Source organism: Eretmochelys imbricata, chromosome 4 (genome assembly GCF_965152235.1).
Source record: "Eretmochelys imbricata isolate rEreImb1 chromosome 4, rEreImb1.hap1, whole genome shotgun sequence".
In the NCBI taxonomy this organism is placed as follows: Eukaryota; Metazoa; Chordata; order Testudines; family Cheloniidae; genus Eretmochelys; species Eretmochelys imbricata.
Genome location: NC_135575.1, coordinates 106,325,004 through 106,340,103, shown reverse-complemented (window position 1 = coordinate 106,340,103; position 15,100 = coordinate 106,325,004). Strand labels below are relative to the sequence as shown.

General features: G+C 38.8%; 1 protein-coding gene across 1 annotated transcript in view; it reads left to right on the top strand.

Moving 5' to 3' along the window:
• Positions 1–12,572, top strand: part of PCDH7 (protocadherin 7) — a 380,924-nt gene extending 368,352 nt beyond the window's left edge. The window contains exon 3 of the mRNA XM_077816173.1: positions 12,193–12,572. Coding sequence (XP_077672299.1) covers positions 12,193–12,572 — 380 coding nt within the window. The remainder of the gene's footprint in view (positions 1–12,192) is intronic.
• Positions 12,573–15,100: the final 2,528 nt, after the last annotated feature.

Genomic DNA, 15,100 nt, shown 5'->3' with positions numbered 1-15,100 from the left:
ACACCAGCGGTACACCCATGTAACTTTATGGACTTCAGTAGCATTACTCCTGATTTGGAATAAGTGAGAGTAAAATCAGGTCTTAGTTGATAGATAAGGCTGTTGAGTGGAGTTGTTGGAACTCAGCTAGAGGGTACTATAAATTATTAAGTTACCATGCTGGGCCCTAAGGACATTTTGCTTAACATTACTGGCCTTTTGTTTCTGTTGTTTCTCTATTTATTTATTTGATTAACTCATGTCTTAAACGTTGAATACAAGGGGTTTTTAAACTGCATTTGTACTGAACTCTTTTTAGTGCAATATTTGGTAGGACAGAATTTTAATCTAAATGTTATTCTAAAATGTTCTTTTAAAATTATTAAATAAGTGATCAGTAAATTAATCAGTAAAGTAGCTAAATCTTTCTAACACTATTTTCTTGAAAAGGAGGCTTTACTAATTTGCAGTAAGCATACACAGTCAGCTAAATCAGATCAATTCTCACTGGCTGTTATCTGAAAGTAGTTTTATTGCAGGCCCAAATTATCATTTGCCTATAAAAGGACTCTTTTATGCGTCCCTGCCATATGAGAAGGGAGAGGGAATCAGCCTTGCAGAAACCCTTGGAAGGTGCATCATGGGGCAAGGTCTGTGCTAGGGTAGTAAGTAGAGACTGGTTGGGCTAAAAGAAGGCAAGGCTGGGAGGGCACAAACATTGTCATAAGTGAGCAAGGTGGAAATGTCCCAGAAAAGATTACAAACAGTAATCTTATTCTTTTCTGCAGAGAGAGCACCTATCCCCCAAAGGCCTTGGGTGCAACCATAAATAAGGGGAGATTTCCTTCCCAGAGTCTTCATCTCCAGCTTCCTTCCCAGATATGACTGCAAAGGCTAGGTCCACTATGTTTATTATTTTAGTAAAATATAGGTATGACCAGTTGCCCCCCGCACCTCCCCCCCCCCGTCCAGGGTGCCACCTGATGTACTGGGGTACCACTGAGCCCGCCTGTTCCGCCAGCCTGAGCTCCCTCACCCTGTCCAACTAAGCCAGGCCTTCTCTAGCACTCACACAGGTAGGAACACACACAGTTGCAGAAAGACATAGACACTGAAATCAGTTCTGCATGGGAAGACTTTCACCTAAGGAATTGCCCAGCACAAAAGTACTCGCCCTCTGGAGAATAAACCCAAAATTGTATTGTCTTGTGCTGCACAGAGAACTGTACAGAGAACTGTACAGCATAAGCTAATTGAAATTCATCCCCTCCCTCAATATGGAGAGAGAGAGACACAATTTTTTGCCCCTCTCCCCCACCCCCACCCCAGTTATGAATTACACAAACTGGGTTTAAAACAAAAACAAGTTTATTAAATACAAGAGGCAGATCTTAAGTGATTAAGCCAACAGGTCAAAGCAGATTACCTTAGTAAATAAACAAAAACCATAAACTGATTTTAACACACTAGATAGGTAGGATATAAATTAGCAAATTCTCACCCTGAGTGATAAACAGGCTGGCAGACTCTTAAGGCACAAGTTGCCTTGGCTTTCCCAGGTTTTCAGACACAGGCTAAAGATCGTTTTATCCTGGCACCATCACTTCCCACAGTTCAGTCCTTGCCCCTTAGGTGTTTCCAGGTGTGTTGTTGCAGAGAGAGTGAGGACAGCCCATGATGTCATTGTCCCCCTTTTATATCGTCTTTCCACTTGCTGGAAAGCTCTCTTGCTGAGACCTGGGTCAAACAGTTCCCGCTGTGTAGTGCTAGCCCTGAGAGGTTTCTATTGTACACAGTTCCTAGGGTAATCCTTGTGCTTGTGTGCATTTCCTCAATAAGCTATTAACATGGTTTGGCCTTTATATTGTTGTACCTGAAAGGCTGCTTGTGGATGCTTTCAACCTCACAACATGTTTCAGTAATACATACATAGCCAAACCTTATAACTTCACATACGACAATAACACATACAATCCAATGAGATATTGATGTCTAGCAGATCAAGATTTTTAGAATGATACCTCACAAGACATACTTTGTACAAAACATATCCTAATTACATGACAGTGGTGAATATTGGGGTGTCAGGGTGTCACAATAGGCATTACTGTGTTGTAGCAGACCCACAATCTAGTTACCGGTACCAGACACTTTTCCCTAAAGTGCAAGAATCCTTGTACTGGTCAGTACGGGAAAGTGTCTTCCTAACCCCTTGTAGTTAATGATTGGTTTATGCTTAGAAGCATGACCATTTATATAACTGTGATATTCTCATTCATATAAACATACAGGGTGAGATTTTTTTCAAAAGTACATAAGAGAACTGGGTGTATAATTCCCATTGACTTTCAGTGAAAGGTGGGTACCTAATTCCCTCAGAGGATTTTGAAAATCCCATTTTTGAATCCTTTTTTGAATCCTGCTAACCTTTGGAACTCAGTGATACCTTGTGGCAATGAGTTTCCCAGGTTAATTATGCATTGGGTAAAAAATATTTTTCATCACTTTTAAGCGGGTTGCTTTTGATTATATGTTCCTTTCATCTTGTATTACAAGAAGGAAATAACTTGCTATCTGATATTTTATATCCTCTCATACCTCCTTCCTAAACTACACAGTCTTAATCATTTCTATCTTTCTTCACATATAAGCCATGCCATGCTCTGAATCATTTCATTAATTTATTTATTAAACACTTAAAAGGACCTTGGGATTTGGCACAATATGTATGAAATTATTTTAGTCCAAAAGCAATTAATGCATATTATTACTGTGGAGCAGTTTGCATGTCTCAAACAGAAGATTTGTGTTTGACTTTATTCAGCAAGACTGCTTTAGAGATGGCATGCGCTATCCCTAGAGAACACGATAATGCCACATTCAGAATGACAGCCGTCCAAGCCTTGGGGCAGTAAATGCTTCTTGAGATATGTTCAATTGCTGTTTAACTGTGTTTAGCCTAAGGTGCAGAGAAAGAAGTCGCTGATGCTTTCAAAAGTGTTTAAGTATTTTAATGGTGTCTTGGCATGTCAGAAAATGCCACAGTACTGACTGGGGTGCAGCTCACTGAATTGCTGCGTTTAGGAGGTAGGGATTTCCAAGGCAGTAGTGCTGTGGATACCATATATGTAGTTTGATTAGTTTTCTTAAACGTATTAGTATAGCGTGCATCATCTCAGTTACATTCTGCATTGTGTTTTCTCTAATAATATACGGTAGTTGATTCTTATTTCACAGTTTATACACCAGACTTTAATATGAAAGCTGTGTACATGGCTCTTGTTTAATTACACAAGCTTGGCACTCTCACATTTATGATTATCATATGCATCTCAGGTTGCAATAGATTTATGCAAGGAAGGCAAGGAACACATGTTGCAGGAAAGGGACAAAAATATATATTTTGAGCCAAGCTCAAACTCGGCATGCTGTCAATGAGAGAGCAAGGAAGAAATTGGCTGTTCTTTTTATGGCTTTCTGTAAACACTACAAGGACATAATTTATAGGACCTTGGCAGCTGGAACTACAGAGTGGTGTAAGAGGATGTGCTCATGCAGGGGAGGCAGCATAATCTGCTTGCTCATCTTCTGATATGCCCTTACATGGCAATGGCAACTGCTCATAACTCCACATGTACATGATTCCTGCTTTAGATATTATGGACTTAATGGTGTTATTTAGGCAAGTCCTGTGTTGCAACTAGTGCACAGCCAAATTCTCTCGGAAGAGCTCTGGGGCAAGAATTGTGCCTCAAGAAGCAGTCTTTCCCCCCAGTATCCCAATGCACAGTGGGTATGCACAAGCTGTACCATATCTTTTGTGCAGATGTGGGGGTAAGAAGGCAATTACTCCATCCATTGTGGGGTAATTTTACACTTCCAGGAGCAGGTGTAACTAGTGCATGTGAACCCTCGTGTACAGGGACTGTGACTGTCCCAGCCTTTTTGTGTGGTGTGTAAGAGAAGGGAGGTCTCCAAACATGTGCGTGAGCAAAGAATAATCTGGATTTATCTGGTGAGAAAACCGGACTATGACTCAGAAGACCTGGGTTCTGTTCCTACCTCTGTGCTGGCCTATTTGGTGACCTTGAACACATCATTTTGCCTGCCTTTATGCCTCTGTTTACCCATCTGGAAAATGGGGATAATGAAATTGACTTCCTTTGTAATGTGCTCTGTGATCGACTGATGAAAAGAGCTTCAAGAGCTAGGATTATTAATCTGGTGCTGTCTGTGAACACAGAGCTACCTAGGAAGTAATTGTGTGGGAATGGTATATCTATAGGAATGTCCACAATCTGAGTGGGTGCACATATTAATGGTACTTTTGCAGTGTGCATATCTGTGTCTTTAAAAGGAGGGTGGTATTACAGTGTGAGCTAGTTGATTTGTAGTGTGTGGGGTTTATGCCACTTTTTGTTGTTGCTTGCCAGAGTTTACTGCTCCATTCATGTTAACCTCCTATAAAAAAACAGAACAAAACAAAAAACAAAAAGTACTGCATCATTTGTTTTTATCTTAATGTGAATCACACTTTCTCTCTCAAGTGTTAGGTGCCTTGGTTTCCTGATAAATAAGCAATCCTTCTAGCCCTAAAGCAACAGCCGTCCACAATCTCATAAACATACACATGCATATAAATAAGTTCCCTTTATTTGCATACTCCTATACAAGGGAATCATGGAAAACACAAGACAAATATTTTAAAAAAACCTCATAAATTCAACAAAATTTTAAAAAAGTAATCAATAATTACATACATGATTATTATGTGTGTTGCTTTAGGGAGCACATCAGAACCCTTACCTAATTTAGACTCTCAAAATCAGTGTACCGCATACTTTTTAAACCCTCCCTTTAATGAAAATAACACTAATTTTGCCCCCCTTAACACCTCAATATGTTGTTATATGTGCATCATATGTGGCATCTCCCTCCCCAATGGTCCTATGCACCCCTTCCCCCACCTGCACACAGAGAAACTGTGGTGTAGCTCTCCACAATGTGATATTTCATCTTTTTGCATATGCTTTGCTGAGTTGCACCATTGTTTCTATTAGCATTTAATGTATTATCATTAACAACTGAGTTATCACCTGTTGAAATGAAGGGGACCGTTCACAGCTCGAAGCTATTGTTTTAGGCTCTTGGAAAACTCAAGCAAATGACATTGTACATCATCTACACTGGCTTCCTGTTTCTAACGTTTTCTTTACAATCATGACAGCTAGAGACCTTCCCCTCTCACAACCACCCTCTACCTTCCCCCCCCCCCCAAAGTGAGACTGCAAAACAATTGAGAGGTCTGTTTATGCATGCCTGGCTAGTCCTACACACCCACAACCCCTTAAATGGCACACCTTACGTTTTGGAAAACACTCCTGTAAAAGTATCAACAGCAGGTCATACAAAAAGGTAATATTTTAAAAATACAAAGTACAGTCAGTGGGGAAAATGCAAACTATAGGAAAGATACATACTCCTGTTTCCTCTCCATAGTGCTGGGGACCAGGGTGATCCTAAGAGGCTGGGGAAGAGAACCTGAATTTTTATATTTTGTGTCATAGGCAAGGAGATAAGAGACAAAGAACAGCCAAGTGGGCTAGAAACTGAGCCCCAGGGTTATATATGTCCTGCATAATGCCTCAATCCTTTAACTTTTTTGGATGTATTAGCTGCATCAGCAGATGCATGAGTTGGATAATCTCCTTTTTTCAGTGCAGTTGTCGCTAGGTTGGAAAATAATAGGTAACAACTTGCTGCAGTTTAGACTTGGGCACTAAGGCTTCATGTTGTTAGAAGTGGAATGTTTGACATTTTCTGGTCTCTTGCATGCCCAGGTACTCACTCACCTATATTTCCAATCTCCCTAAAGCAGAAAGCATAAGTGCTAGTATTATTTTAGTTGTAACCTGGTAATTGTTACCACATGTGCTAGGTGCTTTGCAAACATTGCCCTAAAGAAGTTAGTTTCAGTCCAAGATTTTAAAATGTGGCTACTAAATTTAGGCACTCAAGTAAGTGATCTGGCTGTCTAAAACTGCAAAATTTGCAGAAGTTTCCACTGAAGTTAATGGAAACTGCTGAGTGCTCAAGATTTTTTTTGAAATTTGCCTCCTTTTTTAGATGCCTAAACCTGGACACAGGAGCCTAACTTTAAGCATCTGGTTTAAAAAATTCAATGCTGAGAAGACAAGTGATATGTAAAGGTGATAGACTATCTGCAGTGCATGGGAGGATAGAGAAACTGTTTTTTTATTTTTTAAAAAAGTGAGATTAAAATGAGCAGTATATGCACAAAATAAAAACCATAAAAATAATAATAAATAAGAAAATCTATACAAGGAGGAATACTGTCCCACAAGGATCATTCTCTTACTCATTAGCACAGTGATTTTTTTTTTTTTAATCATTGACATTTTAAAACATCTGTTTGAGTCAAAGGATATTTCTGTAGTGCAGAAAAGGACCCGCAGCAGCAAGTCTTGGGGCCTGGCTCAGCTGATTCAGGCTCATGCTACTGGGCTAAAAATAACTAAGTAGATGTTCAGGTTTGGGTTGGAGCCTAGACTTTGTGGGGAGAGGATGTCTGAGCCTGGGCTCCAGCCTGAGCCCAAACGTCCACACGGCTAGTTTTATTCCATAGTACAAGGCCGAGTTAATTGACACCAGCTCTGAGATTCACTGCTGCAGGTTTGGGTTTTTTTGGGAAGGGGGGTGGTTCAGTGTTAGACATACCTATGGAGTTTTAAGATATGGGACTATGATAGAAATCTGGTTTAGTCTTTTTTGATATTTATCTTCCAACTATGATGACAAATACTGCAATATGTCTTATCTGATTAGGTTTGTCAGTTAGCCGTGTGCAGTCTCCATTGAAGGGTTTAATTTTAAAAGAAATTCTTTATTTAAAACATGTCTCATGGCTGCAGATGTGTTTGGATGTGGATTATGCTGCAGACAAAAAGCAACTTTTATTTAAATGTAAAAAGTAGAAATTAGTCTCATCTGGGAGCTAGCAGCTCTTGATTATGAAGAGATAAAAATGTAAGATCACTGCATTTCAATCTGGACCTGAAATCAGTAGGAATAGTATTAATTACTTGGCAGGTGAAATAATTTTATGTGGTGGGTTATATGGAACGTAAGATTAATGAACTTCATAACGAAGAAAAATATTCCTGAAATGCAGCATAATGTTGGACACCTTTTGATATGTCACATTACAGCAGCTAAATAAACAAGGCTCAATTTCAACAAAGCACTTAAACAACTTTAAACACATAACTAATCCTATTTAGCAAGGGTGGGATTTTGAAAAGCACTCAGCACTGTCCTAGCTCTACTCCCATTGAAGCCTGCAGTTCTTCTGAAAATTCCACCCCAAGGTACTCAAGCACATGCTTAACTTTTAACATGTGTCGTTCCATCCAATGGGTGTACTTGTCTGCTTAAAATTTAAGCACACGTTTGAATGCATTGCTGGTGAGGAGGCAATTGGAGGACAACCACAGTGTCCTTATGCTGCTTGAAAGGAGAGCTAGTCAAAAGGATGACTTTCAAATTACTGTATTATTATATTTCACTGTAACTTTCTGGATTTAGTAGCAAATATCATGATTTCAGAATGAAGAAATTGAAAACAAACTTTGCATTTGCCTGTAAGGGAGGAAGGGTTGCAATGGAGTGCCAAACAAAATGGAAAATCCTTGAAGTGCCTTATCCAATGTCTACTTATGTTGGCAGACTCTTTGTGACTTCAGTGGGCATTGGATCAGGCTCTGTCTGATATATTAAGGAAAAAAACAATAACCTAAAATATGGCAGTTTACTCCTGGGTAAATGCTGCGCCATTGTGCATGTGCATAATGAATGAGCCATGCATATTTAATTTTTTTGCCCATAAAAAAGCTTCTGCTGGAAAGTTTGTTGCAGTTCCACCTTTTACCCACCAGAGGGCGCTAGGGAAGAGAGAGAGCACCTGCCTTTTTCCCAGTGCCCATCGGGCCAGGTCAGGAAATGGGCTACGGGGAGATAGACAGTGTGGGGATGCTGGGGAATCAGACAGGAACTCATTAGGGCTACTGGGGCAGGGGCTGAATGGGAGTGGAGGCAAAAGGGCCATGGGGGAGGGAGGTGCAGGGCCACATAGGGAGAGGAGTTGGCTGAGTTGGGGCACAGAGACACATGGGAACAGGGGAAGAATTTTCAATGTTTTGGCTCAAAATTCCCCAAGATTAAGTAGTTGATTCTAAGTATTTGAAACTATGCTTTTACTTATTTATACTGCCATCTTAAATGTAAACAGATCAAATACTGCCATTCAGTAGATATTTAAAACTATTGTAATAATAATTCAAATAATATGATTATTTTGAATGGTCATTGATTTTATAATTCATTTTTAAACAATCAGAGACTTTATTAGGAGAAAAGATAGGTAGGAATGAGTTTTGCCTTGTTCTAAATAAAAAAAAAATGATTTGCCTGCTTAAAAATCAGTATCATATGGGCCTCAGTAATAAATTATTATCCTTGCTTCTTACCTTTAGGGAGTGTGAGAGTAATTCTACGCTAACCATGATGAACAGTACAGTTTTCCTGTTATAGTCTCTGGATTCTCTGTACAACTCCCAGGCCACAGTAGTTTGAGAATTGATAGGCTGACAAATGACAATATTTCTGTTATCCATCACCAAAGAAGAAAACTGTGAGAGTCATAGCTGAGCCTAAATTGAAAAGTCTTTGAAAAGCAAAAATAAAAAAAATAAACCTAACTCATTGTGAAGTACACATGAGTAACCAGGGTTGACCAATCTAGGATCCATTCCTGTTCTTATTGAAGTCACTGGGATATTGAAATGTTAAACAGTATACAACATTATTTTAATTAGAGAATCCTCTACAGTGTAAAATATTCATGAACTGAATATATAGTGTGTCCCATGAAAATCTTGACACTTATGGCTAGATTCACAAAGGGACTTAAGTGTTTGCAATGTCTAACTTTTAGGCATTGAGAAAATCACTGGGAATCACAAACCTTAAATGTTCAGGCTTTCTGTACACTGAGAGGAGGGAGATAGGTGCCTAAGAATGGGATTCACAAAAGCCAGCATGCTAGGCAGCTCCCTGCCTCAGCTCGTCACTGGGAGATGTCCAGGAGAAGGGTATGTTCTCAGCACTAACCCACTCAGGAGTTCAGTGCCTAAATCCAGGCTGGAGGGAAGTGCCTATTGATGTTTCAGATTCTCAGTGATGGTTTAATGAGGAAAATCACCATCACCCTTTATAACCTTTAGCTTAGTGGTTAGGATAATCACTTGGGATGTGGGAGACCACAGGTTCAAATTCCCCCTTTGCCTGAGTGGGAGAGAGGATTTGAACAGGGGTCTGTCTTCCCATCTCTCAGATAAGTACTCTTAACTACTGCGTTATGGGATATTCTGATGTGGAGCTCTCAATCTCGCCTGTTGTAGCTTTATGTAAATACTTAGTCATTGGGACAGAGAGAACAAGAGAGAGCACATGCATGAGAGTGACTCTAACGTAGTGATTACAGCACTCATCCAGGATGTGGGCAACCTAGGATCCAGTCCCCCTGCTCCAAGGACTCTCGTTATTTATACAATGTGGAACTGCTTCAACAGGAGAGACTGAGATCTACATCAGAATACCCTATAATTAGGTTTGGAAAAATTTGATTTTTATCAGTAAATCCATTACAAGTACAAACCAACAACAATATTTCTATCAATAATTGAAATTTGCAGCTGGGCAAAATTAAAAAAAATGCTGCTGGAGAATTTATTAGAGTTTGATTTAAGGATATTTACTTTGTATATTTTGACCTACTTTGACAATTTGTGTGTTAGTGATAATAAAACTGTAATTTTTTGAATCAACATCTACTCTCATTAAATAGTCCGACCCTCTCCTATTGACTGACTCCCACATAATTTCCTGAAGCTGAACATTTAAATTGATAAAAATCTAAAAAAAGCTGTAAAATAAATACCAGTGTTATCTGTCTAAAAATAACAATCAAATTCTGTCAAGCTAATGCATAGCGCTGTGGTAAGGACACTCACCTGAGTTAGGAGACTCCTGTTCAACTCTCTTATTAGGTATAAGGGGGATGTGAACCAGGGATCTCCCACATTCCAGGTGAATATCCAAACCACTGGGCTAAAGGTTATATGGGAGGTTTCTCCTCCTGAGCTATTTTGGGTGAAATTAGGTGGCCTCTGAGCCCACCTACAAGATCAAGCCCCACAGGCAAGTTAGGAGAGGAGGAACTCCTCTCTTTCCCCAGTTTGTGAATCACACAGGGGTGTAGGTGGGAGATTGGTATCCAGATGCCTAACATAAGGCAGCAATGTGCATGTTCATAGGCAGGTAAATAGGCACCTAAGGAAGTTTTACTGCAAAAACATAGGTACCATGTGAGTTTAGGCACTTACAGGATCCAGGGGCAGTTGAGTGGAGGTGTTGTGAATACATGTGTTACCAAAATCTCTCTAAATCTAGCCCTTAGTGCTCTATGATAGTTAGTTGTAAGATGGTACAGTCTTTTCACTATTCCTCATAGGGAATTCCACAAGAAATCTTCCTCAGGTAAGCATCATGGTGGGATAACCATGAAGGGTGGGATTTCCAAAAGCACTGAGTGTTGGCGTAACTCTGCTTCCATTGAAATTGTGGACTGAGTAGGATTTTTTCCATTGATTGATGAATGAAGATTTAAGACAACACTAAGCATCTGTGAAAATCCCATACCAAAATCTTACCCACTGCGAATCTTTTCATACAACTGGAGGGAAAAATGGTTAGTTATGATAGAATTGAAAGTTAATTTATGTAAGGTTCTTTCTGAGTCATTAAACTGCAAAGGAATAAATATTTCCCAGTGGGATTTGATAGCAGTCAAAAAGATCATAGGGCAAAAAATGTTAAGAAAATGAAATAGTTTCAAATTACTTGCATTTTACTCTATTAAATTGTATAATAATATTTAGATAAAAACTGTGTAAAACCTACCTATTGACATAAGGCCAGATTTTGCCACTCTTCCTCATGCTGAGTAGTACCTTACTTGAATTAGACTAGTAGTAACTGGGATTGCTCACAGAGTAGAGTACTGCTCAATGTAAACCGGGGTATCAGAATTTGGCCCAATTTTTGGAAGTGTGTGTGTGTGTGTGTGTGTGTATATATAATATAAAAAATAACATACTTTTCCTAATTTTAGTTGCAATTATGTAAATATCAAAATAATTTAACAACACCTGCCTCAAACAGGCTGCAGTACTGAGCCCTGTCTGAACCAAAAGCCCAGTTGATTTCAGTGAGTGGCCTATGTGTATAATAGCTGAAAGATTTTTGCTTCAGAGGTCAGGAACTACAGCATTCCACACAGCACATCGTAGTCACAAAACATTTTCCTTTCAGCCAACACTTCAGCGGTCAGGTTCCTACATGAACACGCACAACACCTTTGACTGTACATATTAGACTGAAAAAGGGGGGTTGCATGCACTTATCCATTACTGGTTTTAATTTGCTTTTTTCATGTCCATGTACTTACAGCGTGGGCCCTGATCTTCGAAGGTATTTAGGCACCTAAAAGTATTTGAGGATCTGGGCCCTAGGCCCCAGTCCTGAGAAGATTTATGCACATGCTTAACTTTATATCAACAGAACTCTGGTGATGACAACAGGACTTCTTGCACACAGCATATGCATAAATGTTTGGAGGATCAGGGCCTTAGATTCTGTTAATAAGATACTGAAATGTGTTTTACAAAGAATCCAAAAGAAAGGTTTTTTGTTTAAATCAGTTAAAGAAAGTGGGCAGCACAAAATTAGGCATCTGGCTGATTATGACCGTGTGAGTATCCAGTTAAGATTCACAAGCTAACTGGTCCCAAAAGTTGATAAAAATTATGCCTAAAATAATATCATATGTCAAGAAGTGCCTTTGTGCCCACACTTCTCAGTCATTTGTGCTGCCAATGTCTGGTAGAATTGCATACCTTGTTGTTGCATATGTATTATTAAAGTTAACATGAGGTTCAGTGATTTTTAACTTTAAAGATTTTGCTAATGCAAAAACTTTAAAAAATATTTTGTTTTAAAAGTTCATTAATCACATTGAGGAAGAGAAGACATTTTCAGTACATTTTTAAAAAGGAAATTCTCCTCTGTTTTCAGACTCGAGGCCTCTACCAGATGTAGCCCTGACGGGCAAGTGTACTCGAGAGTGTGATGAATATGGCCACTCGGACTCCTGCTGGATGCCAGTACGCACTTCGCCTGAAAGGAAGCAGAAGAGCCAGCCAAAACTCTCCACCTTCATGCCCGTTGATGAACGAGGCAGTCAGGAAAAGCTGGCCAATGGAGAAGCCTCCCTCATGGGTGATCGCAACAGAAACCTCCTGAACAAAAAGTTGACCTCATCCTATGAGACCTTCAACACAGCTAGCTTCAGCAAAAATGAGGAAGCCAATCCAGAGGATATCCCCCTTACACAGACAGGGGAATACAAGCCATCTCCTGTCAATACTCTAACTAGAAGAGAAGTTTACCTGTAGGTTATAAAGAAGCCACAACAAGGTTCATTCATGCATAAGAAGGAAAAGGGGCAAAAAATCTTAAAATCAAAACAGTTTAGCACGAAAAAAGGAAAAAAGAAAAAAAGAAAAAAAAAAAAAAAGAGGGGGCCACCAAAGAGACAAAAGCTTTGCCTGCCACTTCTGCCTCCATATCAGGCGTTTAATTATATAGTCTGCCTGACTATACTGTACAATGTAGAAACCATTGTTGTCCTTGCATGTCTAATCCCCCTCACTGATTTTTATTTTCTTAAATTTATGGTTGCAAATTGCTTTCATGGTAACAAGCCTGATTAAAAGAACACAACACACTGTTGTTACCCCTCTGCTGAAGCACGATTTAAGCCACTCTGATTTTGTTTGATTGTCATCTGGCTTGTTAAGGATAACAGGTCAGGGAAAATATACTCCAAGCATATCATCTGAACATTGCTGATCCCCAACAGGGATGTTCCTTCAGAAACCGTACAAATATAGAGGTAAATATAAAGGGATAACCATTAATAGGCACTTTGTGAAGATCACAGCTTTAATATTCTCACCTAAGGCTTGAAGCAAGAGAATTATACTCAGCCTGAGACTGCAGTCCAAAAGGTGGTATATTTCCCTATGAATCATGAACTCTGGGTTCTGTTTTCTCCATAGAATGAACTCTCTATCGGCTTACTTCAGTGTAACAAAATTAATGTCATATGTACCGTAGCATTCTAATGATAAACTGTTAAACTCATGTTATTTTGGACAAGACATATATCTAGTTGGGATGATCATAGTAACTAAAAAGGCCAAAGATCGTGCACTATGGATCGGGGAATTGCTAAGTATTTGGTCTTGGCTTAGAAATCCAGTGTACCCACAAACCATATGCATGCACACATAAATACACATTCAATTACATTTTGCACAGCAGCACAGTCCACAAGCCCAGATGACCTACTACTACTTCAATGGATTTTAGTAGAATGCCCAAAAGAACTGCTAAGATGTTTGCTGATAATGTCATAATATACAGCATCTGCTGTATGATATGATACTGCCAGTTCCAGGGAATATTTTCCAAAAGGTTACATTTAAAAAAAAAAAATCAGAGGTGTTGATGTCACCCAGAACACTTTTCGGGTAGGGTGGATGGGGGGAAAGTGGTGTGATGCAGTGACAAGAGTATATTGCAAGTCAAGTAAAAATTTTTCTTTTCACAGTGCAAGGTATGCTTGCTAAATCTTTTGTCATCAATGTTGCAGATTACCAATTGTGTTTGTCAAAGGTATGATGCAGGTTTTCTTGAAACACAAGTGCATTAAAACAGTCCTGTGCAATATGAAAAAATGTCAAGACTCAACACACTTAAGGAGGGTGACAAACGGTCGGATTGACTTAAGCATTGATACAATACTTTACACAGTAGCTTGAGAGAAGTCACAAGGAATCCAAACTAACATGATAGCAAAGAGCTATGGCCAGTGACAATTCTCACAGTGTGTACTACTTAAAGGGAATAGGAAACAAAACAGTTTTTTGTGCAATAAAAGCAACAAAATGTGCAGAACTTGAGCTAGTTGCTTCGTAGCTGATGATGTAGTAATAATTGAATACTGAACTCAGACATTCAGATGAAAATGACAATCAGTCAACACAGTGGGGACAGTTTGAGAAGGGTGCAAACATTCAAATCCCTGGGTGTTTAACCTGGCATTAAGGCATGGTTAGATGGCTGTCGAGTAGACTGTAGTAACAATGTAGCTTTGGGTAGTTTCTTCCTTTTGAAGAATTAAATAGAGAATATAACATTAAACAGCCTGAAATATAGGTTAGTAAATCAGTACAAGTCATCACAACATTTACTTTTCAAATTCTCTTCTCTATATAGAGGGGTGCCCTTTTTGGCCATTGCACTCCCCTCTTAAGTTTAGTTTTCATTTTGAGGCTAGTTTGCGTGTAGAAGTTATGATGAATGGACACATGTTATGAAGAAAAACATATTAAAACAAAGATTAATAATTGAACTTTTTTACATTTAATTATTTAAATTATGGAGAGATGAAAATGAGTACTTTATTATGAGACTGTAAAGAGCAGTGACTGCATTGTATAATCTGTAAGTACCCTGTTAAGGAAAAAATAAAAGATTCTAAAGATGCTTATGTAATGTATACACAGTTTTATTGCACGCTTCAACAGAATACAAAATTGCATAACAGATGTTCAACAATTTTTTTTTCTTTAATAGGAACTTTTTATTTAATACTACAGTTGAAAACCACTAGATGACTTGTTTCCATATATCTTTAAACCCTTTTTCTAAAAAGCTAATAATACAGGTCATACAAGACCTTCAGATTAAATGGATCAACAGTCACTCACCTGTTTTTGCACCATATAAGGCAGTCATGCCATAGTCATTTACTTGTGAGCAACTCCTTAGAACTAAAATGGGTGTGGAAAGAATAATTAAAAAAAAAATCAATGTACTTTAAATATTCACAGTAATTCTAGTAGAACTACCCATC